The sequence below is a fragment of the Crocodylus siamensis genome, chromosome 1, assembly GCF_052110815.1.
Source record: "Crocodylus siamensis isolate JL-2025a chromosome 1, ASM5211081v1, whole genome shotgun sequence".
Taxonomy (NCBI): Eukaryota; Metazoa; Chordata; order Crocodylia; family Crocodylidae; genus Crocodylus; species Crocodylus siamensis.
Window position 1 is genome coordinate 90075177 of NC_143395.1, and position 23959 is coordinate 90099135.

Below are 23959 nucleotides of genomic sequence, written 5' to 3' on the forward strand. Positions count from 1 at the left end.
GCGATGTATGTAGTGATGTAACCACATGTATGCTTGTATGAAACGGAAGTGAGCTGTAAGAGTTCCTGTTTCTGCACACGTGCCCAGGAGGGAGAAGATAAATACTGCCTGCAAAAGTCCTTTGTTGGTTCGGAGTAATCTGAGTTTTTTACTCTGCTCTGACCCTATTTGCAAATACACCTTTTGTGCTATCTAATGAGTGTGTGTCTGTGATTTTGGTGGCCTCCAGAGAAACGAACCGCTTTATGCATCACCAGAGCCTGGTGGAGACAGGGCTAGGGGCTCAGACCAAGGTGATCAAAATAAGGGTTGGTGCCTAAACACCAGGTCCAATACAGTGGGCCTGGGCTAAAAGGCCCAGGTAGAGGAAATGGGTGGGGGCTGAGAAGGCTGAACCCCAACAAGGAAATGCTGGTACAGTGACACCTGCAAGGCATGGGCATAGTGTAAGGACAGATGGAGCCATGTAATTGGCTCTTAAGGCAATGAACACAAATACCTGTGTTCACGAGAGGAGATTTGACTTGGGAAACTTTGGAGAAACCTCCCTTTTTCTAAAAGATGGTAACACCAAGGTGTGGCATGTGAGTGAAGAGGGGAGTGCTGAAGAAAGACTGCCTAGGCAAGGGCTGAGCAGCCACTCGGATGTCATGGCCACCCCCTGGGGCAAGGCCTTGCTACACTGTTAGAGCACTACAGTGACCATTAACACAGCTGGGTCACTGCTGTGGCTAATTTTAACCATTTTAACTATTAAGGACTCCTTGCTTTCTGTCTCTCTCTTTTGTTTATGTGTGTATTCATTTTTACTGGAGATTACTTAAGCATGTGGTTCCCAAATATTTGGGACCAATGGACCATTGCCAACCCTCCAAATTTCACCTGGGCCACTTTTTACGTTTAGCATCAAACTTTGATTGAAAAGGCAGAGAGTGTGGCTCTGGACCACTTACCATGGCTTTGAGGACCATTTGTGATTTGCAGAGCACAACTGAAAAACTACACTTACATGAATGGCAGCTCATTTCTAATCACTGAGGAGGAGGTGGAGTCCTTCTGTATAGTTTCTTTTTTTCATTTGGCTACAAGATCATAGAATGTAGAATCAGTGGCAAATTATTTGTTGGAGACTTGTTTCCACTTAAATTATTACTATGTTCATCTTGCTGTTCCACGTGGCATGAATAAATGCCTTCAGTACAGGATGAGATGTGTAATATTGCTTTACATATTAAAAAGACTTATGGTTTCACTTTGCACAGAGATTTTTTTCTTTATCCTTGGCTCTATTAGTATAATGGTCGATTTAATTAAAATGGCTTTCTTTCTAATCAGCAGCAGTGCTGTCCTGGATATACTCTTCATTTTTCCTTGAAAGCTCTGATAGTTTTGTCCTGTGAAAGTCAGTTCATCTGCCATGAGAACTATAAAAGGGTAACGTTAACAGCCAGAATCCCAGGAGTTTCCCTGCTAGCAACAAACATCTGAACACTTCCCAAGAGCTTATGGGAGATGGTCATGCAGATAGATAATATGTTAATTTGTGCCCAGATGAGATACTCCCTGTTACTTCTGACAAATCATAATAAATGCACTTCTTTAAAGGTAAATGCATTGATTTAAAAAAAAATTTTGAACAAGGTATATGTATGCAGACCCCTCATAATTACATAACATTTCTATATTAAGGAATGGATGTGTAATTTGTTCGCTTTAATATAAAGATTGTTTTAACAGCTGCTGTTCATAAAAGGCTTCAGCAATATTTTTCACAAAACAGCAATCCTAGTTTTGCAGATCCTGTGTGTTGCTTTGCTATACTTATGTCTTCTATATTCACTGCACAATGCACCTTTTGACAGCCATGTACCTGGTAAAGCTATCTGGGTTACCATGTTTACTCAAAACTAAGACTACCCTAAATTCAAGATGACCCCCGCCCCAATAACGTGATTCTATCATTGGGAAACGTATAAATTTGTTATAATCTTTCTAGGCATAGAATCTAATTATTGATTTCTATTCTATAAATTTACCTCTCCTTCACCCGTGCCTTCTCCCCGCAACAGTAGGAAAAGCAGTGGAGGGGTCTGGTGGCTGATGGGGCAGCCCCGTTGCCCTCTGCCTCCCCTTTTTCCCTCCTGCAGCCTTCCTGCCCCCCCCACCTGAACCTTTCACCCCCAGCTCCCCACAGGCTTTGCCCATTCTCCCCTTACTCCCCAGAGCCTTTGCCCTTTGTGTCACCCCCCGGCTTACTGCCAGATGCTGCTTGGCGCTGTTCCATCCCAGGTCACAGAACACAGTATCTAGAAACCCAGACCTTGCCAGACCATGCAGCAACATTGGCATTGTTGATTGGCTGGGCTGGGGATGGAGGTTCTGTGTGCTTCGTACCCAGGAGGCAATCCAGCCTGAGCTGAGCCAAGCTGCACCTAACAATAAGGGGGAGAGGGGGAAAAGAGGGCAGAAACTGGAGAGGGCAAGCAGAGAGGGGTTTAGGCAGCTGCTACGGGTCTAAGTCTCTGACCCTAAACCAGGGCCAGAGCCATAGTAGCTGCCTGCCACCAGCCCCGCCCTCCACTTTGTATGTGAATTTAAGACGAGGGGCTTTCCCCCATGTTGATTAGAGTGAAAACCCTCATCATAGATTCAAGTAAATATGGTACATTCTCTTATTCTGTATTTGTCAGGATCCTGGTGTCTTTCAGGTGGCATTTTTCTGATTGAGTCTTGATTCTCCTCTTTCTTAAAATGATGTAAATGATCAGTAATGTGGTTGAAGCTAGTGGAGTTACAGGTGTAAGATAAGCGTGACTGGAAAATCAAGTCTTATTTAGTAAATACGCCTGTGAATAGGCTATGGGATAGTTGCTTTACTTAACATATTTATATCTAGTAGACAATTTTTTTCTCTACCACTACAGTTTAGGTCAGAGTTGCAGTGAACTCCCACTAAATTATATTTTGAAGGCAGGGAAAACTGTTAACAACTAAATTTAGCTAACATCACTTAAAATATTAGCTACATGACTTTTGTGACATGATCAGAATATATGAATAATTAAAAGCATGTATCCCTGGAAAACAACATAATTTGTACCAATTTGACATACAGAAAGTGAAAAATAAGCATAACTTCCTGTGGGAGACTAACAAAGGATTCCATGAAAAACAGGTAAACCATTTGCGTTTTCTTATCCCATCCCATTAGGTACTATTCCTGATTCCTACCTCTCCATGGAGAAGTTACAGATGTTATCCATACCCTCTGAATGCCAAATTCATATAAATCACACACGTCTATAACCACTTACACTGTTTTCTGGCAAATTCACAGTCATCCTATAACACACAGAGGCATTTTTCTCACTGTTGCCTTTGGTCTACGATGTCAAATTCTTGGCAGGCAGAGGACAGTATAAAAAAAAAAAAGTCCCACAGCTGGAGTGCAAAAAAGTCACCACTTAATATTCAATTAGAAAAGCTTGTGTAGCCACCAGCTGACACTGTAATAACATCTTGACTTGTATCTGTAACCATAAATGGCAAAGAGAGATTTAAATGATAGCTTTCAACCCGAACTATGGCAAGTCACCCCAGGAAACCTGAAGGTGATAGTGAGCAAGTTTATAACACCCATGCATGTGAATACAATGAAGACAGCAGAAAAACAGAATCAAACAACTGCCTCAGAAGCTATTTAAAGATCAAATAATGGATTTTCCACTTTATTGGTGTACATACTTTGAGATGAGAAATACATAAGAGGTCAACAAAATTCCTTTACCTTTATAATACATTTCTGATTAAATCTATGTGTGCTCTGTGGGCAAAACTAGTTAGAATAGTATATGCCATATTTACTTACATAGCATATGCAACTTTCTGCAAAAATCAGCTCCCCAAAATTAGGATGCACATTAAACGTGGAAGTTGATTTTCTGCCCAGAGTAAAAGCACTGCACTTTGATTCCTCCTCAGGAGTGTAGCAGCAGTGGCATTACTATTTAGGCAGTTGAGGGGGTCACTTTACTTCAGTGGCTCATTGTTCTTCACAAGTATTAATGATCACTTCTCCTTGTTTAACAGTCTTGATGTTCCACAAATCAAGATAACCTTTCTCAGGCCAATTTTGCTGTCTGCTAGCTGCTCCTGATCTCTCTCCTATTTTGCAGGTCTGAAGCTCTTTTCAAAATTAGAGGTCTACGCAGGGAGACCAATCTCCAAGCAACATCTAAGGTTTTGGCTTTTGGAAAAATCTTTTTTTCTTCACTATGCCTTTCAAAAACGAAGCATCAGTTTTATTCTGGGGCATGCTGTATCCAAGAAAATATGGTATACCACTCAGATGTTACCAAAGCATGTGTATTTCCTGGTGTAGACATTGTTAGAACAAACCTACCAGTGCTTGGATTTACTCTAACCTCATCTTGTGAGAGATTCAACAATAGAGAGCTTGTGCAGACTCAACAGGAATTTACCTTGAAAGCAGAGAAAAACTTGCTAATGTTTGAATTCATAATTATTCTTCTGAGCTTTCATTTAGTTTCTGTCTTTACTGCTGGTTAGGGGATTCAGGCAACTATCACAGGGGTACATTTGGCACATTCATTTAGGCCAAATCTAGACCCCCTATCTCAGCAACCAGAGTAGTGGATCTTGTGCAAGGTGACTCCGAATTTGGAAGGCCATAAAAAAAAAAAGCTGTACAGCCCTGGTCTGTTGCAAAGCCAATCTCCATGAAGGGTCCCTGGCATGACAGTACGGCCTGAGCTGTTGAGGTGGAGAGGGGGAGGAGCAGAAAATCTTTCAGTCCTCTCACTGCAAGCCTACAAATATGGGGCCTTCTCCAGTTTCTAGGAAGCTGCCACACAGCACTTCTCTTGCCTTAGGGAGGATTCTTTTACTTGTTGGACTCAGCGCATTGACATTGAGCACACATAGTTTGCCCTGCTCGTCCCCCACAGAGTTAATTGAAACTGCAAGATCATAGACAAATAAATTAAAAACCTTCAATTAGAAAATACATCTTGAAGCTTAGTTTAAAAAATATTCAATTTAAAAGACCAGATATGTTCACTTGTATTAACAAGTCTTGTTAGAATTGAACAAATGTCAATTATTGCCGGCCATTCATCTGTTGAACCTTACAAGTACTACCCTGATAAACCACAGTGTTTATGATACAATATTATATCAATTTTAAGATATAATTATTTTATATTGCAGCTACTATGACCAACCATCAAAGAATTATCTTATGAAACCTCAGAGATATTCAGAACGATTAATTAGAACTATACATTTGCAATAAGATAATTGACTCAAATGCAGATACTAGTAAGTTTATGGAAAAAAAATAAGAGGGTTTTTTTAACAGAAAGCTTTCATGATTGCTAGGAGGAAAATATGTCACAAAGGAACAGAAACAATCATTCTCAAGACTAGAAGACTTATATTGCTTGAAAAAAAACCCTTAAAAATACTTTCTCTGCATTTCTTTTGTGTCATCTTTCTAATGTACTTTAAGTGTTAAACAAATTTTGGTCAGCAAATCATTTCACGCAAACACTTTTCCGAAATGCTGTAAAGAGATATGTAACACAGTTGTGGTTTCCCTACTTTAGTAAAATATTTCTTTACCTCTTCAGTTGAAAGAATGCAATGCTCAGAATTCAGATGTGCCCAAAGCAATACACATATGTATTCATAAGAAGCTAATTCTTTTCCGCCATTAAACAACTAATCCTCTGGTTTTCAGCTCAACACACTGCCTGAGCTAGATGACCATGTATTTCCAGTGAAAAATGTGATTACTTTACTGGGTGCATCTATACATGCAATTAATGTGCCTGAATTTTCTTCTCAGAAGATTAAGGCTCACTAAAGTGCTCTGGGGTGCATGCCTACATGTGTGCCCCCATCAAGAGCAAATTGTGTCTGACAGGAGCAGCCCTGCTATTGCTCCCTGCAGCCACCAGGGGGAGCTCCAGGCTCCCTTGGGTGGCAGCCTTGGGGCTGGCACAAGGCACAGGGGCCAATCCTGATCCCATGGCTGGGAGAGCTGTCCATGCTCCATGAGCAGAATGCTTTCCCGGTCACGTGGGGATCATGTCCTGACCTGATCTCCACGTGACTGGGACACAGCAGTCCCATCGTCCAAAACGACTGGCACAGCTCCCTCCCACATCAGGGCTTATCCAGGCAATAGTGAGCTCCCTGCTGCCTGGACTGACTTGGAGCAAATTGCTTCTGGTCAGTATCTACACATGCACTACTGTGCAGTAGCTAATGTGCCATTAATGTAGTACCTGTATTTCCTGATACTAGCAAATGGTGCATTAGCCTAATTTACAGTGCAGTGAGTCCCATGCACAGGGAGATGCTGATGCTCCATTGCACATTAATTTAATGTGCAGTAAGAAGTCTGTGTAGACATGCCCACTGTGGAGCAAATCCTGGTCCCATTAGAATCAAATATTAAATTCCCATTGACTTCAGTGGCACTAGGATTAGCTGTAAAGGCTATATGAAAAAGGAATACGGGTGTTACAATATACAGTGTTCAAGTGCCTAACATTTGGACACTGTACTACCTACTGAAATCCATAACCTTTCATTAGGCCGTGGCTCTCAAGATTCCCCCAGTATCACTGGGAGAGGTAGGCACTGAAGAATTTCATTCACAGAAGCCAGTGAACAATTTGTCTTTGTGTATGGGGATGTTTCTTAAGCACCAATATGAAGTGCTGAGGAAAGGGACAAAGACTAAGCCCCTCCTCTCTCAGGGAATTAGGTACCTTAACTAAATCTGCTCACAGAAAGAGAGAGGTAGAGACACCCACCCACCTGTACCCAACACCCAATAGCTCAGTTTTTAAAACACCCACCCGCCAGGTGGAAATTTGGGCTCAAATCTGTGATCCAAATTGTGAAGGAACTGGGTATCCCACTGTCCATAACTCTTGGATCTAAATCCGCCTCCTCTTTGCTTTTTGTGCACTGTCTGATCCAGTTGGATTGGATCACCAAGGTATGATAAATGGAGACATGCCTTAGGCTTAGGTGCTGAGCTGCTCAGGCCCTCAGGTGGTGTGCATGCCCACAGGCAGAAATATTGGTGCTTAAGGATTTCTATCAGTGGTGACTTGGGTGCCCTGGGACTTTGGGCACCTTGAAGGTTAAGGAGCAGCTACCTCAGGGTTTAGAGAATCCCAGTGGTACCTCCATTGTGGGACTTAATTATGTAAATCCCCATGAATATTTAACAACTTGTTACCAATACAGTAATTGCTTCGTTAAAATTCCCTAGCCTCCTTATGTAAAATGCATGTATGTCGATCCAGATTCAGCATCAAACTTTTGAAGCATTTTTAAGACAAAATTTAGCATCCAAGCATCACTTCAGTAAAAGTTATGCATGCTCAGTTTCTGGGGATCTTCCTATTTATATCCATAACATACTTACCTTTCTTACTTCAAAATACTTGGAGATACAACTTTCTGTTGCTTGTGCTCCTTCCTGCCTCGACACTTGCACCTACCACCACACTGCATGTTCTGTTAGAGTTAGCATTCGAGTGGCAGTCCCTAAGAATTACTGAAGCATTTCGAAGTTATAGCTTTTGTCTCTTTCCTTATTTTACATAATTTGATTAAGGGCTTGGTCCTGAAGTCATGGGAATTTATGCCTTGTTGTGACTTCAGTAAGAGCAGGATCAGCCCTAAGTGGTTTTTTCCTGTACTCACATATATGGCAGAATTGAAATTCATATTTGTTTGTTACAAATACACTGCAATGTCCCACAAATACTCAGTGTTTTTGGGTTAGTTTCTGTACTTTTAATCTTCAAGTTATTATTTTACAGTATCCTGTGGACTCCAAAGAAAGGGCACTGGTCCTGTAAAAGGACCCAGCCACGGTACTGGTTTCTATAAAATCAGAAAAAAATCAATTTATTTCCTCTTACTGCTGTCCCCCCTCCTGCACTGTAAAACAGCTTTGCATGGGGGAGAAAGAGATTAGAAGCAGCTATTCTGCCATGGAAAATGGAAGGGGACCAAGTATCAGTGCCAGAGCATTTGGTTCTCAATTCAGCAAATTGTGTTACCCCAAGCAGGCAAGTATCCCCACCTAGCAAAACATACCTTTATCTGCATAGAGGTGAGATTGCTCAAGGTTTTACTGTTAAGCATGTGCTCAAGTGCTTTGCAAATTAATATCAGACTTTGTCTGTAGATAGAAACACAGTTCATCATGCATGCCCTGAATACTGTGTTTTTTCCTGGGTGTAGCAAGGGAAGCAAAACCTCACTTTCTGCTTTATGCAAGATTATTCCATAGATACTGCCTATACTTTGATTTGCTGATTGTCTTGGCTATTAAACATGTGTTTTGTCCACCTAGGACTTGAGTTAGTCCTTAGCCTGGACCCAGAACATTACTCAGAAGTCCAGGACAGAACTTCAATTGAAATGAGATACTTTGTTTTCACTAGGATGGCATGGAGATATTGAGATGTTTTATGCTTTCAGATGTCATCAAGCCAATGAGATTGTGCAGACATAACTGAGGGCAAAATATCAGCCATGGCCTATGTAAAATATTTCTTCCCAATAACTTCAAATGCACAGAAGGGAGAAACAGTAAGCTCTAAAGGTAAACTAAAAAGAGGGACTAGAACAGAAAGCCATGAAAACAGCAGATAGACTGAACTGACATGTTCTATGGCCCCTCTACCTAAGAACCACTCAGCTGTACAGGTTCAACACTGAGAGCTGATATGCAAATGGTACAGTTACCGAGGGATGTTTACAGGCATCTGCAGAACGCTGTGACATTTCCATCCATTTCTAATGACTAATCATTTTTTCCCAAACGATGATTAAATGTTTTGCTACTCTGTTCAGAATAACAAAAAGAGGAGATTACAGATAGATGACTTATAAGAAAGATAATATTTTGCTATCAAGTCTAACAGGTATACATTAAATAAACCCTAAGGGCTAGATACATCTGTGTGTAAAAGGGCCTGTGTGTGACTTAAGTTCTACTATTTTGAAAACTTAAGGAATGAATAGTCCCTGTGCAGGCATTTTGCAAAAGTGTTGGTACTATCCTACAGGCTTTTAAAAAAACTTACAATAAATGTGGAGGTATCATATAATAAAATAGTCTGGAATGAATAAAATTGTTAAAGATGTCAGGTTTTAACTGTACTACATAGACCAAAAAAAACTACAATGGAGTCAGTAAGCAGCATTTCTCTAATGTACTAATAAAAATATCATTGCAATTCAACAGAACAAGCAGTTTGCTTATTATTTGCTTTTGGAAATGTAGACTTTTTTCAGTTGCAAACATCATAATTTCTTTATCGTCAATGGCATTTTTCTCAAAGCAAATGTGAAAAACATAATTGTATAGATATGTTTAACCTTTCATGTTATTGCCATGCTTTGATGCAACCATAAACTGAATTATGACACTGTGCTGGAGTTACCTTACAAAGTCACACAACTTCTTTCCCCCCCAGTTGTAATATGACAGAAACCAAAAGGGAATTCTATCATGAGATTAAAAACATGACTAAGGAAAATCTAAAGCACAGAATGAAAATGTTTTGGGAATCCATAAAAAAAACCTTCCACAATCAATGCTAGTCACTGCAAGCAGTTAAGATAAAATAACCCAATTTTTAAAGATTAAGTTTCATAGTAGCTCTGAAAAGTGCCCTAAAAAATTTCCTAGTTCCTTAAAGTCTCCTGTCATCATAAGGCATTTTTATTCTTATATTGAAAAGGCAAGTTTCCATACACATGAAAAGGCACATGTATTAGTAACATGGTCAGAGACTGTAATAAAATGGCCTTAAAAATTAATGGTAACTTAAACCACTGATATCAATTTTGATGTTGCTTTATTTCTCGATCCCTTGTGTCTCTTGGCCAAGAATCTCTATCTTTTGTAACATCACACCGCTCTCTGCTGGAGGGGACTTTTCTGAACTGATGTCCTGCTTTCTTCCCATTTCTGCAGCTTCCATCAAAGTATTAGTCAATGGTTTTCCAAGAGTTTCTGGAAGCATTAATGTTAACAATCCGCTCAGGAATGCCATGATACCAACAAGCAACTAGAAGAAATAAACAATTTAAGAAAGGATAAATAACATTTGGATTCATATAAAATTTTGAACTTGTTTAAAGAGATGTGTTTAAAAACAGCAGAGTAAGCTTTAATGAAAACAAAAGATCAATCATATTTAACATTTCTTGTTGTAATTAAATCAAAGTCCTGAAAAATTAACACAGGAAAAAATGTCTTACAGACACAATGATCTAAATACAGATCTGCTGTGATCAGGCAAAATAATTCTGGCGTGAATAGAATCATTACAATCTCATTAAATAGCTGCTCTCATTATTTAAAAAGTATCACTATATTTAAGAAGCTAATGAAGAATTACTTACATTAATTTTTACATTTATTTTTGGGGGTAGGTGCAATTTCCCTGCTGCCATATACTGGAGGGAAAGCAGAGTATAAACTCTGCTCTTTGTCTAGGTCACTGATTCTCAACCTTTTTAAACTCAACACACCGCTTGTTAGACTCAAGGCTGGCAAGGTTCTTTGGGTAGATGTGATATCTTTTATTAGACTAATTGAGTAGTTTGAAAAAAAAATTTTGCAAGCTTATGGGAGCAATCACCCATCTTCAGACATAGGAAGTCTCTGCTGTTCTGAGACTCCAAGGAATATAAGAAGCTATGTATGAGAATGTAAATAGGTGGAAATTAGGAAAATAAAGGGTGGAGCAGAGGAGGGAGGGGGGAAAAATGAGGGAAGAAAAAAAGCCAAAGGTGAGTAAGGGAGACTCTACAGAGTAGATTTTCAAGGTAGAAAAGAGGCTGTCTGTGAAAAAGTAAATAGCTGGAAATTAGAAATACAAAGGGCAGAAAAGCAGGGGAGAAAAGGGGAGGAAGGGGGAAAAGAGGAAAGGGGGGAAAGAAAAGTATAAGAGGTCAGGTCTGGCAGGTACCTGGCGTATCGGATACCAGGCAGGTTGTAATGTGTTATAAATCCAATGTTTATATTGAGTCCATGGTTTTTTGTATCCAGTAGATTTATGAATTGAAGTTTGTAGGCTCATTTACGAAAGGTGTTTTATAAGTTCCCTTTGAGGATCAGAACTCAAGATATCCCTTGGACAAAGCCATCTCTTAATATTCACTCATTTTTACTACAGAAAAATACTAGAGTAATTCTTCTGTTGCAAAGAACTCAAAAAGACCACAACAGGTCAGAATCTTTATAACACTATGAATTCCTACTTGAAAATTTTAAATTTATCGTGTAAATCATGTTTGCACACCTACAGTTCTAATCTTGTTTGGCACCCTTGAAAGGATCTCAAGGTACCCCAGGGTGCCACAGAACCATGGCTGAGAATTGCTGCTATAGGTACTGCACCTGTTTATGTAGTATGAGTGCCTCTTTCACTTAGGAAAGAGGGCATCCCTGCATAGTGGTCCGAAATCAAATAAGCATGTAAGCACATTTTAAGTCTATCCTTATACTCTTAAAACCAAATGCCAAGTAGGTTGGCATTTAAACAGAAACACAAATACTGCTCTGAGTAAGAATACTTTCCTGAATGAGAGCCAGGAAGCTGATAGGGGCCCAGCCTCCTACTTACCCATATACTATGTTAATGTTTTGAACTAGAACACTCTAGTGAACAGCAGATTTCAGCATGAAGATGATGATGTTTTTTATTATGACAGTAGTCAGAAATCACAAGCAAGATCAGGGATCTCAAGTAGGTATACAAGCACACAGAAAGTCTCTCTCCCACGGGACCACAGAAAATTTCCTTCGCTTTTATTGCTGTAGATAGTCAATAGTCATGTTTGTTATTCTTCCTCCTTTCCTCTTTTACTTACTTTTTTATGCCTTCTGAAGCACTTTATATCTGCAAAGCATTTTACAGGCATTAACAGCAATTATCTATTGTATCTGTTAGACTGTTTGTGATCCAAATCTAATTTGTCATATTTTTAATTCATCATTTCTGGGCAAATGTCTCTTTCTGTTTTACGACTGTTAATTCATGCTCTTGGACCCTGTAATATCCTTTTCTTGCCCCGTACTGATGCTCAGCTCTGATCCATTTTGTTTAATACTCTCTCTCCAGTTGTGAGACAGCACATTCAAAATCATTGTGCTTGTATTTTTCATAACACAGCACTTCAGAGAGAAATGGATATGAGGGCACTGGGCAACCACCACCTGCTTCTGACTGAAATAGCTCTTTCAAGTCAGGAAGACGTCTTCAAATGTTAACTCTCAGCAGTAACTTGAATGAGCTGTCTTCAGTTTGAGGCACTGAGCAGTCGGGATTCCCCTAGAGCAAGAATAACCACTTGTCAAGGAATCCCCTGTGAGAAGCAGATTTACCTCTGTGTCAGGTCTCTTTCCTCTTACAGTCAAACTGAGTGTAGAAGCTGAAAGAACAAAGTACTAAGCAAAATACTGTTGGATACTACAAAATACAATGAATATAAACTGGTGACTTTTCTCCCAGGAAGGAATACAGGAGAGGGCTTGTATTCGTACTCCTGTAGAAGTGGATGCCAAACTAGCAAAGGCCACCACAGGCAAATACACAGTAAGCAAGGGATATTAATTAAGGGGAACTGATGGTATTCACAACTCTCCATTAAGTGGCTCTGCTGTTTTCCAGTACTAAACAAATATATTTTTAAAGGGTTGTCAGTTCTCCCTTTTTCTGCCCTGATCATGTTCTCATCATGCCACAAATTAAGCCAAAAACTAACATGGAGGCCCAGATCCTCCTCTGTATCTCTCTTAACTTTATAAAAGATGTCACCAAAAAGCCTTGCTTCTCACATTTCCTGGACCATCACAGCTACAACCACATTCAAACCCAGTGGTACTCAACCATTTCAGGGTTAGGGCACAGCTCCACCACTTTTTTGAATGAGGCAGCCTCCCTGGTTGAGGACCACTGTTGCTGCTGTTTCACTTTACCGCAAAGCTTCTCACCTGGGTCATGCTGCCTTCAGATAAAATTGCCCCACAATTGCTGCACAGCCAGCCTGGGAAGGGCTTTGGCATGTGTGTATGCTTCTCCTGCATTAGAGCCCTGATCAGCCTAAAGCAGGCAGGAGCTGCCTCAGGCTATGCAGCCCTTCCCTGCCCCATGCACTTCTGTTCCCAGGAGGAGCATGAGAGGAGCTAGACCAATGCTTCCCAAACTTTTCCTCAGCATGACCCCATTTATGGCCCCATTTCCTCTGCATGATCCCATTTCCTCAGCATGGCCCCTCACTCCCAACCCACAGCTCCCCACCCGTGTGGCCCCATCTGCTGATATTGCAACCCCATTTGGGGTTGCAACCCAGAGTTTGGGAACTGCTGAGCTAGACCAAAAAAGCCCAACAGCTTGGCCAGCTCCTGCTTGATCAGGCTGATCAGAACCATAATGCAGAGGAGTGAGCAAGGCAGGGCTCATGGGAGGCTTGTGGCACCCTGTTTGAGAACCACTGCTCTAACTCTAACACCACCTAGGTGGCCTTTATTCAGCTTTTAGACATTTATGTCCCTAAGTTTGAACCTGTTCTATTCCACACAGCAGCCCTAAAATTACTAGGACATTCCTTATGTGGCTCTATTTTGATCTGAAAGAATCTCAAGGTAAATGGAGCTGGGATACTTCACATGCTCAGAAGTTATCCAGAACAGCCACCTAGGCATCCAACTTCACCTAAGCTCGGTGGCAGTCCATTTTCCAGTTAACTCAGAAGTGCATAAACTCTGCATAAGTCCCCAGTTCCTTCAGCAGAGAAAAACCATGGCAAGTGACCATCTGAAGCTGAGACCATGAATGCAGCTGAGCAGGAGAGCAGAGCCAACAGACCAGTGGTGAGGATACTTGTCCAGGAAGTTTGCAACCTGTTTTATAGGCCACACCTCCTTAGCCTGTATGGGTTTGAATCCACACCTGTCATTTCCCAGTACTTTATAGTAACGACCAGGCTATGGGCTAGGCAGGGCTGAGGGCATCTCTCCTGTTGAAGCTGTGCTGCTGCGCAGAAAGTAATGTAAGAGTCCTGATAAGACGGGCTGTGAGGTGGGCACTGGCCTGGGAGGGCACCCTGGATTCTGTTCTGTTTATTCATTTTGCATTTAATAGCCATTGGATTAAATGGCCCTTAATTTGTAAAGGCACTCAGGGACTGCTTTTCCACGTCTGTTCATCTTGTACTCAACTTATACAGTGAAGAGTTGTCATAACCCATGCTGCCACACTGACTGTCTGGAAATCACCCCACTGGGAACTGAATAAGCACTTCTTCTGTTTACATTTGCCTTTAAATTCTTAGATGGCATTTCTGAAAACCCCCAGCACTGGCCAGACCTCGGCCACTCTGAAGTCAACAGTAAAAATCCTAAACCAGGAAAAAGGAGGGCTTGGGATTTCACACTGGTGCAATGTCCAGGACATATTATATTCAGCGTACAACCTGAAGGTCAGCTTTGGCATCAAACAAGTGTTGTCACTACAAATTCATGCTTTCTGCTCACAAGAGAACAAGAAATTCTGTTTCTGATGATTCTCAATATATGTATATCTAGCTTGGCTAGCTCAGAATGAACCTAAAAATCCTGTTAATCTTTATTTATAGAAATCTTAATTTAGAAATGCTTTAATTCTTTCTTGAAAATTCAGTAGTCATCTTTTGATTTAAGTTATACAAGATCTACATTTCTGTAACTTCACTGACTTAACTGGAGTTATTCTGATGTGTGCTGTGTCAGAAAGACAACTGACTGCCTGTAACCAAGGCAACCCAATTTTATAAGCTGAGAGATACAAACAGAGTGTACCAAGGGAATTATTTATTTTAACATATACATTTTCTCAAATCTGTAGCCTAAGATGGCCGGAGGTATCATATTAAGGATGGTTTGCTTTATTCATGGCTGGAAAGGCCATAAATGAGTTATACAGTCATCCAAATGGTAATAGAAACTTTCAGAATATGTGCTAATGTGTGGTACATAGTCTATCAACATAATATATGCTAGTCTTTTTTTTTTAAACCAATCTATGCTGTCTGAATTTCACCCCAAAATGTGTCTGCTAACTGAGGTGTGCATGTTAAACTTCATCCCAAGAAAAAAAATATTTAGTAAACTTATAAATGCCTAAGAACAGGAGTTCATTATGAAAACATACATTTGCAGTCACTACTGTAGCAACAGTTACAGTCCTGAGTGTGTTTTTTTGTGCACTGGAGATAGTTCATATTTTAAGTATATCTTTTCAGTTGCAATACCACTTGCACTGCTCTCCAAAATGTTTCAACTTTCCCCTGCTGTGTTTTAATTGCAGGAGTTCAGAACAGATAAACCTTATCACTGCCAGTGAAAAGAAAACTTTAAGGGTGGAAAAAAAGAGAAGAATGTTCTCCCAGGATTACTATGTTCTGCACATCTTGTCTTTGCAACTTTTCTGTGTTCCTATCTTTGGTGTGTATGGAGTTGCTGTGATAAAAGTTATGAAGAAAGAAAACAGTTGTTAGAAACCTAGGAAGGCTTATGAAAACCTGTTTTGCTCCCTACCCTCAGACATCCTTCCAAAATAACTGGCTCAAATATCCAAAAAATGCAGAGTTTATAGTTGAAGAATCAAAAAGACATAACTCTACTTTTGCAGGAAAACTCAATTGTTTGTACAAAAATAGAAATATGGGAAAAGAAGCTGGTTGCAAACTTTTTAGGATTTATACTGTTTCCTTCTTGGCATTTGTAAATCATATACAGAATGTGATATTAAAGGCCATGGAAAGTGAGTTTTACTGACTTTTCAAAGATCTAAAAGTTAATATTGTTTTTTAAATAAAAAGGATAAAATTGGTTCACTCGTTTAAAATCTTCTGTTCAAAGTCTGAAACTGTTTATGTATTTGCACATGTCAACCTAAAGTTACCCTTTAGGAAAAAAAGCCATGACTAAACAGGTGTGGAATTCCTGAGCATAGATATCATATCTAATAAAGAAGACAAATGGCTAACCTGTAAACACACAGCAAAAATCTTTTGTACAAACTAGATGCAAATATAGGTGCTGAAGAAATGCCCATTTTTTACAAAGAAGATTAATCAGAGCTGTAAATTACTATGTTGGAACAAATAGTGGCATGAATTGGAAACACCCACAAGAACACCAAGCCACCAAATTCAAATTTCTTTGAAGTGCCACAGACTCAGTGGGTGTATTGACACATAGCCATATGGCATCTTTGTTACTGCACTGTCATTTAGCACTTCCTTTTGGAAGTGCTAAAAGATGGCACAGTAACAGCCCATGTTGTGCTGTGCTGGTTGTGCATGGTTATTTTTGGCTGCTACGCTGCTGTAGCAATATGCTATAATGAGGGAGTGTGTTGCTAAGGCAATGTAGTGGCAGTGTCACGGTTTTTGCCAATGGACACTATGGTGCCATAACACATCACTACAGCACCGTAGCATCTTGTGTAGACATGCCCGCTATGTGCCATTTGTTTCTTTTGCTACCTGCTTACTTGTTTTTCATCTGGTTATATTGTTAATATCTTTTCTCTCACCCTCTTTTCCCAACATTTTTACTGGCCCCTTATTTGGCTGCATTTTTTTTAACATATCAGAAGCTGCTGTGATCATGAGATCTTGGATATGATAGGCTTGTTCTCCATTCAAGGGCCTCTGAATCACCTCATTATGTGACCTAACACACACACACACACACACACACACTCACTCACTCACTCACTCACTCACTCTACATGAATAATGAAAATAGACCACCTTCAACAGCAGGATTTAATCTTTGCTTGCTTCTTCATTATCTCTATTAAGCCAGCCATATTGCTTCTTATCCCTAAAGGATAATGGCAGTAAGTGAAAAAATGTTCTCAGGATTCTAAGACTTAAGGTGCACATTACACTTAAACCATATTAAAAATCTGACATGTTAGGTGGTGTTATAGGCCGTGTATAGATGAACCGCTTTAATGGTGTCAGTGTTTGCATACCTCGGTGGTGTATTGTGTATTAATTCCAGCTGCTGTAAAAAATTCGGCAGCGTAATGCGCCTTAAATGACTTGGGGCAAACTCCTCAGAGGAGTTTTAGTTTGCTGCCCCTAGAGCCGCAGAGTGAAGCACCAGACTCCGTGCAACTCTGCAGCAAGCCCTGCAGACAGCTTGGCAGCAGCCTAGGAAGGCAGGCTCTGCCCAAGAAAAGTGGCGAGCCTGATTTTTTTCCGCCCCCGGAGCCTGCCTGCCTGCAGGAACTGGGCAGAGGCCCGATGCTTCCTTCCATGGCTGCAGTGCTCCCCGGGACCACCTGAGCCGGGTGCCTGTGGGCAGGTGCCACCTGGGGAAGGCTGCCACTGCCGCACAGTGAAGCACCAGCTCCCCCGCCCCCACAGCCCAGGGACCGCTTCACCCGCCGGCACTCACCCTCCCCACTACCAGAGAGGCAGGTAAGTGTAAGGCACAACATGGGTGTTTACTTCACCCTAAATTTAAGCGGCGGGTTTAAAAACCCACCACTTCAATTATGGCCCCCATTTTGTCTACACATTTCGTCTAACCCATAGTTAGAACTTGCTATGAGCAGTCGCATATTAAGGGTTAATACCATTTCTTGCCTGCACAGCTCTGACTTGCCACTAGAGGGCTGGTGAGCAGGGACATGGCTAGGAGTCCAGATGCCTGGGCTCTATCCCTGCTCTGGGTGGGAGTGGGGGCTGGAAATGGTGCATCCTGGGATGCTGGAGGGTTGCAAATTGCCCATTTTATCCCTGTGGAACAGCCTGAAGTTACCCTAACACAAGCTAGGTAGCAAGTCCCAGAGTTAATCCTCACCTGAAGTAACATAACTGAGATCTTCAGAGGACACTTAGTATGAATTAACAAGCTTTAACGTGTGGATACTCATGGTTTTTATGTGCCTTTGGTATAGTCTAAGAATAATGTATAACTTTAGCCTAATTAAGTAAAACATGCTCTTTTTAGGCATAAGACACCTAATGAGATTTTAAAAAAACATGTAATTGTATAGCACAAGAATGCCATTGGAACCAAATGAAAGAATCTGGAATACCTGATAAAAGTATTAAAAATGTAGTGTGTTTGCAATTCAAAAAGTATAATATTTGCCCCAAATGACATCCAGAGAGAATTAAGGCAGGGAGTGGTATTTTTGGTACTCTCAAGCATGGTTGTGGAAAAAATGTAAATTCATTGTAAATTTCTCAATATGAGGTGAATTTAACTGTTTTTTTGGATATGCCAATTTGGCTGCTGCAAGGAGAGAAGAAAAGGCTGGTGACATGAAGGATGAGACAAGAAAGAGAGACTTAAGATCAAAGCAGATAGAACCGAATACTTGATTGTAAGCCAATGTAAAGATTTTGAACAAAGTTGCCTAATGGCCTGTTGCCAGTACCAAGGGGTATTGATTGCTAGCAACAATTTGATGAGGTAAGAAATTATGTGACAGGAATACCTGTCACTTCTTTCCACAGAGAATTTTGAGTTCCAATCAACTGCTGAGAAAGACCACAATACAAACTCCTCATAAGGCCTAATTCGATATATGGAAGTAATATCTGGACAAGTGCCAAGAAGGAAGAAAGACAACTAAATATATTTGAAAATAAAGTATTTGCACAATTTTTTAACTAATAATTGTGAATGAAATGCAGAGAAGGAGATATAATAAGGAATTGTGGGAGATGTATCAAGAACCAAGTATAGTAAATGTAGAAAATGACAAGGTGTAGCAGGACATGCCCTGAGGTAGTCTTGGTTTCCCTCAGAGCCACCCTAATCCTGCACTCTCAGTTCTCTATATAACACCCGTGTTTATCTCACGTTGATGTTCCTTTATGTGAATAGGGAGGCAGCCCCTGAATCCCAGCGTGCCCTCACTGGTGCTTTGACTCATTTCTTGTGATCACTGGGCCCTTTGCCCACTAGCCAAAACCATACCGTTCTTCATGGATGTCTCTCACACCCTAGTGGACCTATTAGTTCCTGTCTGGCACTGTGAGCCAGTGGTCACTACCTATGGCCCAATTGCCCCTTAAGTTTTAGGGCTTTTAACTGTGGCCTCCTCTTCCCCTACAGCCATGTCCAGGCCTCGCACATGTTACTCTGTCCACAGTTCAGTTCTTGTCTAGAGGCCTCAGCCCTCTTGGCTTTGGCTGTCCTTTTCTCTGGCTGCAGGCTTCCAGCCCTGGCCCAGTGATTTGGGCCTCACCCTTCTTGGTGTCTGGGCCCTTTGGCCCTGTCTTATGCCTTGTCTCAGTCCCGCTGACATCCCTGACCCAGGGCAAGGCTGATCTTGGTTTGGTTCAATCCCCTGGCATCCCTGACGCAGGACGAGGCTGCTCCTGGTTCAGCTCAGCCCCACTGACAACCTGACCCAGGGCAAGGCTGCTCTTGGTTCAGAGCCCTGCAGCACCTCTGTGGCCTCCAATCTTCCCCTATTAGCCACACCCAGTCCTCTGGTTTAAAACTAGAATGAAAAAACACAAGCAGCCACTATACACTCAAAATCTCCTCCTCCAGGTTGTCATACTGCTGCCAGGCCACCTTCTCATTCTCTGGCTCCCTCTGCCCTGGGAGTAGCTGCCATGGCCTGCAGTGCCCTCTCTTCACCAGTCTGAGCTGGCAGGAGCTTCCCTCCCAGCAGGGCTCCAGGCTGCATAGCCCTCATGCTGCAGGAACCCAGGTTCATGTGCCCCAGGCTCCCCTTCCTGGTCAGGTGTTCTTTTGACCAGATGTAGGTGTGTCCCTTCACCTTAATCAGCATCTTACTGTGTCTTCCCTCCTGTGGCTAACCCCTGTTCAACTACCTGTGGCTCTTTCTGCTGCAATCTCTCCCTTAACATAACAGGAGCCCTTGGCTCCCTGCCACACAGGGTCTGTGCTTGTGATGTCAAAAGACAGATAGACACAGAAGACAGTATCTCTTGAAGAGTTATTCCAATAGTGTTAATCCCCATGGCTGAGCAAGGAGAAGGTGAAGGCTAAAAGGCTTAAGAGCTCTTAATGTGAATTTCTGGAAGTGGGAAAAGAGGTGGAGAAAGAGCTGTTTCTTTTGACAGAAAGAGGTGGAGCCAAAGAGAGAAAGTGACTAAGGACCTCAGTAGTCTGAGGAGCCATGGAGCATGTAGGTAAGCAATTAAAAAGTTCCTCGGAGTTACATGAATGATACAGTACTTATTTTTATCTAATAGTTCTTCCAATTTTATAGTGAGATCTATGCATACAAAACTTGCTTGTCTTATTTAAGGTTTCTGATACAGTTCAGGAACTGTTTGGAAGATTTCAGTACTTTAGTCACACTTTTGAGTTTAGATTAATATTCTTAACAAACATATAGCTACTAAACTCTGATATTCCGAATTAAGAATGTGAGCAATTGACTCACTTTCCTTTTTTTAAAAATAGCTATACTTCAACGTTAAATTCCTAGTACAATTAATAAATCTTCCCTCCCCACCCCCAAAAAATATTTGACTGCCAGAATAAAAACACTTGCCAGTGGCATGAAGATCCAGACACTTGTCAGGTAAACACAAAAAGGAGCAACCACACTCCCAACACGGCACATCATGCTCCCACTTCCAACTGCAAGTGACCTGTACATAAGACAAAAGGACATAGCTCTAATTAGAGTAATAAATATTTAGAGGACTAACAAATACATTAAATAACTAAAGGTAAAGAGATGCTTATCATTTCAACTGAGTGAAGCTGCATCTTACAATTAACTCTGCTTGCTTTTTTAAATACAATTGAAAGTATGCTAAGCATTCAATATTAATTATAAGATGAATAACTAGGAACTTTCAGGCAGGAGTTAGGGCAAGGTGACACCTTATTATAGGAATCATAGGAAGGTAGGACTGGAAGGGACCTCATGAGGTCATCCACTCCACCCACCCGCTCAAGCAGGACCTTAGAGCAGTGATTGTCAGCCAAAGTGCTGTGGACCCCAGAACACCACCAGATCCTCTGAAGAGTGCCCCAAGGTGTGAGGAGATAAGTAAGTAAGTGCAGGTATAGGCTTGTCCCTGCCTGGCTGATCCTTATGGACAGAGGGGTGCCTTGAGTCTAGTGAAGGGTACTGTGGTGGAGCACCGGCAGGGTGCTTGTCACTTAAGGACTCTTGCAGGCTCGGAGCGAGCCTGCCTTAGGAGCAGCAGGGAAAAGCCACAAGAACCAGTTTAAGGGGAAAGGTGGGTAGAAAAGCATCTCCGGTGTCTGCCACTTTAAGGAGGAGAGCAGGCAGCAGACAGGTGCAGGCCAGCCCTGATGAGGCGGCCATTTTAAGATCCTGGCTCTCAGGCTCGGGGCAACAGATTGCTGCAAACAACCAAAGGAATAACAACACCCAGCTGAGCTGCTGCTAAGGTAACATCTTGGAGTTATGGGGATGGCAGGAGGCTCCTGGTCCTGGGCATGGCCTGAAACTGCACCCTGCCAGGGAAGGGTGGCCTGGTGGGACTCTCTGTGGGAAGGGAGTCTCCAAGAAATGCCAAGCCAGTTACCTCCCTGGTAAAAGGCAAGTATGGGCACCTGAAAACCCCAGCCCCCACCATGAGGTGGGTTATATTAAGATTGGAGGGGAGTAGGGCCAGGCAAGCCCAATGAGGGGCACCTGAGCCTAGTGTGGACAGTGGGGCCAGGCTCACCCATGGGAGGCACCTGAGCCCATTGGGGGTATAAGACCTTGAGCTCCAAGATAGGGGGTGAGAGTTGAGGCCCTTGCTGGGGGGTGAGAGTTGAGGCTCTTGCTGAGGGGTGAGTGTTGAGGCGTTGGGAGAAAGGGACAGTGAGGTCCACGTAAGACTTCGGGTGCCTGAGGCGGCAAGTGTGCCAGAGGCCATGTGAGGCAGCATAGAGATAGAGCCACAAGTGAAAGGAGTGAGTCACCAGCTCCAAAATTGTGAACTAGTGGATGGTGTTGTTTGGTGAGGAGCCAGGGGCAGAGTTAGCCTAGTGTTTTGCTAATTGCCCAGCCACTGTTCAGATGAAGGTCGCAGGAGAGGCCCAAAAGGCTGTGCCAGGGCTGGCCGAGCAGTGCAGAGTCAAGCCTGATGGCCCACATGGTCACTCAAGAGAGCAGGGCAGGGTGAGTTGGCCCAGTAAGGGGCAGGAGTGAAAGAGGCCCAGTGAGAGAGGGCAGAGTGGTAGAGGCCACAGTGAGAGGGGGATGGTACGTGTGAGGCCCTTGAACAGAGCAGTATGAGAGAGGCCTAACATTGAGCTGAGTTGGGCCCAGCCTCAAGCCGGAGCATAGCACAACTCACAGAAACATCTGTGAGGCATGGGACATGATAAGGGAAGGTCGGACTCTTGTGTTTACCGCCCTTTGTCATCAGGGCACTCGAAGGGCAGCCTTCTGCCTAATTAACATCTTAATTACTTGAAAACAAGTCATGGCAGGATAGTAAGGCAGGCGGCTTGCCCAAAGACAGGCGAGCAGGCCAGTACTGTGACTGGGCCTAGGAAGATTGCCCTGTCACAGGCACCTTAAATTCAAAAAGGTTCAGAACCACTGCCTCAGAGACTAGCTGGTTGAGAGAGGCATGAGCTTTTGTTGCCAACAACTTACTTCATCAGATGCTAGGAAATGACTGGCTATCTCCATCAACCGTCAGAGAGTACTGAGCATTTTTCTATTACTTTAATTAAATCAGCATATATAAACAAGAATGGGAAACACTTTACTGCAGTGTCAAATATAAGAAATTCCATAAACAGAAAAGGAACTAATTCTGTCCAGCTGGAAGTTACTTGAAGCATTGCCATTGACTTCAGTGGGTGCTGGATCTGGCTTCTAGACCAGAACAAATTAAAGAAATGAAAAAAAAATATTTAGAATTGCATGACAAACTATTTTAAATTGCTTACCGTACAATCGTTGGATAGAGTTCTGCTGTGTACAGGTAAATAAGGCCAAATGCAACACCTATGGTGAACTTTCCAGCCATATTTGCTAAGATAATTAATACATTAAAATCCTGTTAAAAGAGAACATAGATATTTAAGGCACCTAAAATCTCAACTGTTCCAAACATGACTCTATTGTCTTCTTTTCCATCGTTAAGCACTGAGCAACATTCATTGTTTAATTTCCTTATAAGTTACCAGAAGTCAACATCTGTGATTTTGCTTACGAAGCAGCTTATTTTCACCCGTCTAATCAAGTGTTGAGAACACTTTGCACATAACTACAGAATGCTAGTATGATCCTTTAACAGAAACAAAGAATATAATAAGAACAAACAAGACTTCCTTAAAGACTGAAGTTTCATTTCTAAATTGTATTTAATTATCTACACACTTCAGATCCAGACATTGCATTAACAAGCCTGAGATTACATACAATAATACAGGAACATTTGAAATGACATATGACTAACCTGAGGAATCAACATAATCAAAACACAGATCAATGCGCTGGATATAAGGGATGGAATCAAGGTGTTTCTTCTTCCTAATTTGTCCATCCCAATACAGGCAATGACATATGAAGGAAGTTCCACAACACCTGTCAGAATAAAACGTATTTAATTTCAAGCCATGAAAGCATGACTACATATTATTTTACTAAACCTGTTTTGCTTGTTATGGGCATTCCTTTAATCTAAAGGTTGAACTCATTTTAAATATAGTTAAGCTGCACGTGCTAAGTCAGTGAAAGGGTTTATACTGACTTAAACCATGCTAATGAAAGGAAAGGAAGTGCACCAAGGAGTCGGGCTTCTGTAGTTCCACCTGCTTGTAAGTGGTCAGGAAAATTATAGGAAGCAGCCAGCTGAGGCTTCTGCTTTCATCAGAGAGATATTTGTGATTGAAAATCTATCACAA

General features: G+C 41.8%; 1 protein-coding gene across 3 annotated transcripts in view; it reads right to left on the reverse strand.

Moving 5' to 3' along the window:
- Nucleotides 1–3697: 3697 nt before the first annotated feature.
- SLC22A16 (solute carrier family 22 member 16) overlaps nucleotides 3698–23959 on the reverse strand; it is a 110321-nt gene continuing 90059 nt past the window's right edge. For all 3 annotated transcript variants that reach the window (XM_090037920.1, XM_090037929.1, XM_090037911.1), the window contains 4 exons: nucleotides 23512–23639; nucleotides 23000–23109; nucleotides 20622–20721; nucleotides 3698–10133 (listed from right to left, as the gene is read on the reverse strand). In XM_090037920.1, the coding sequence (XP_089894046.1) occupies nucleotides 9921–10133; nucleotides 20622–20721; nucleotides 23000–23109; nucleotides 23512–23639 (551 nt within the window). In that variant the 3' untranslated portion in view covers nucleotides 3698–9920. The remainder of the gene's footprint in view (nucleotides 10134–20621; nucleotides 20722–22999; nucleotides 23110–23511; nucleotides 23640–23959) is intronic.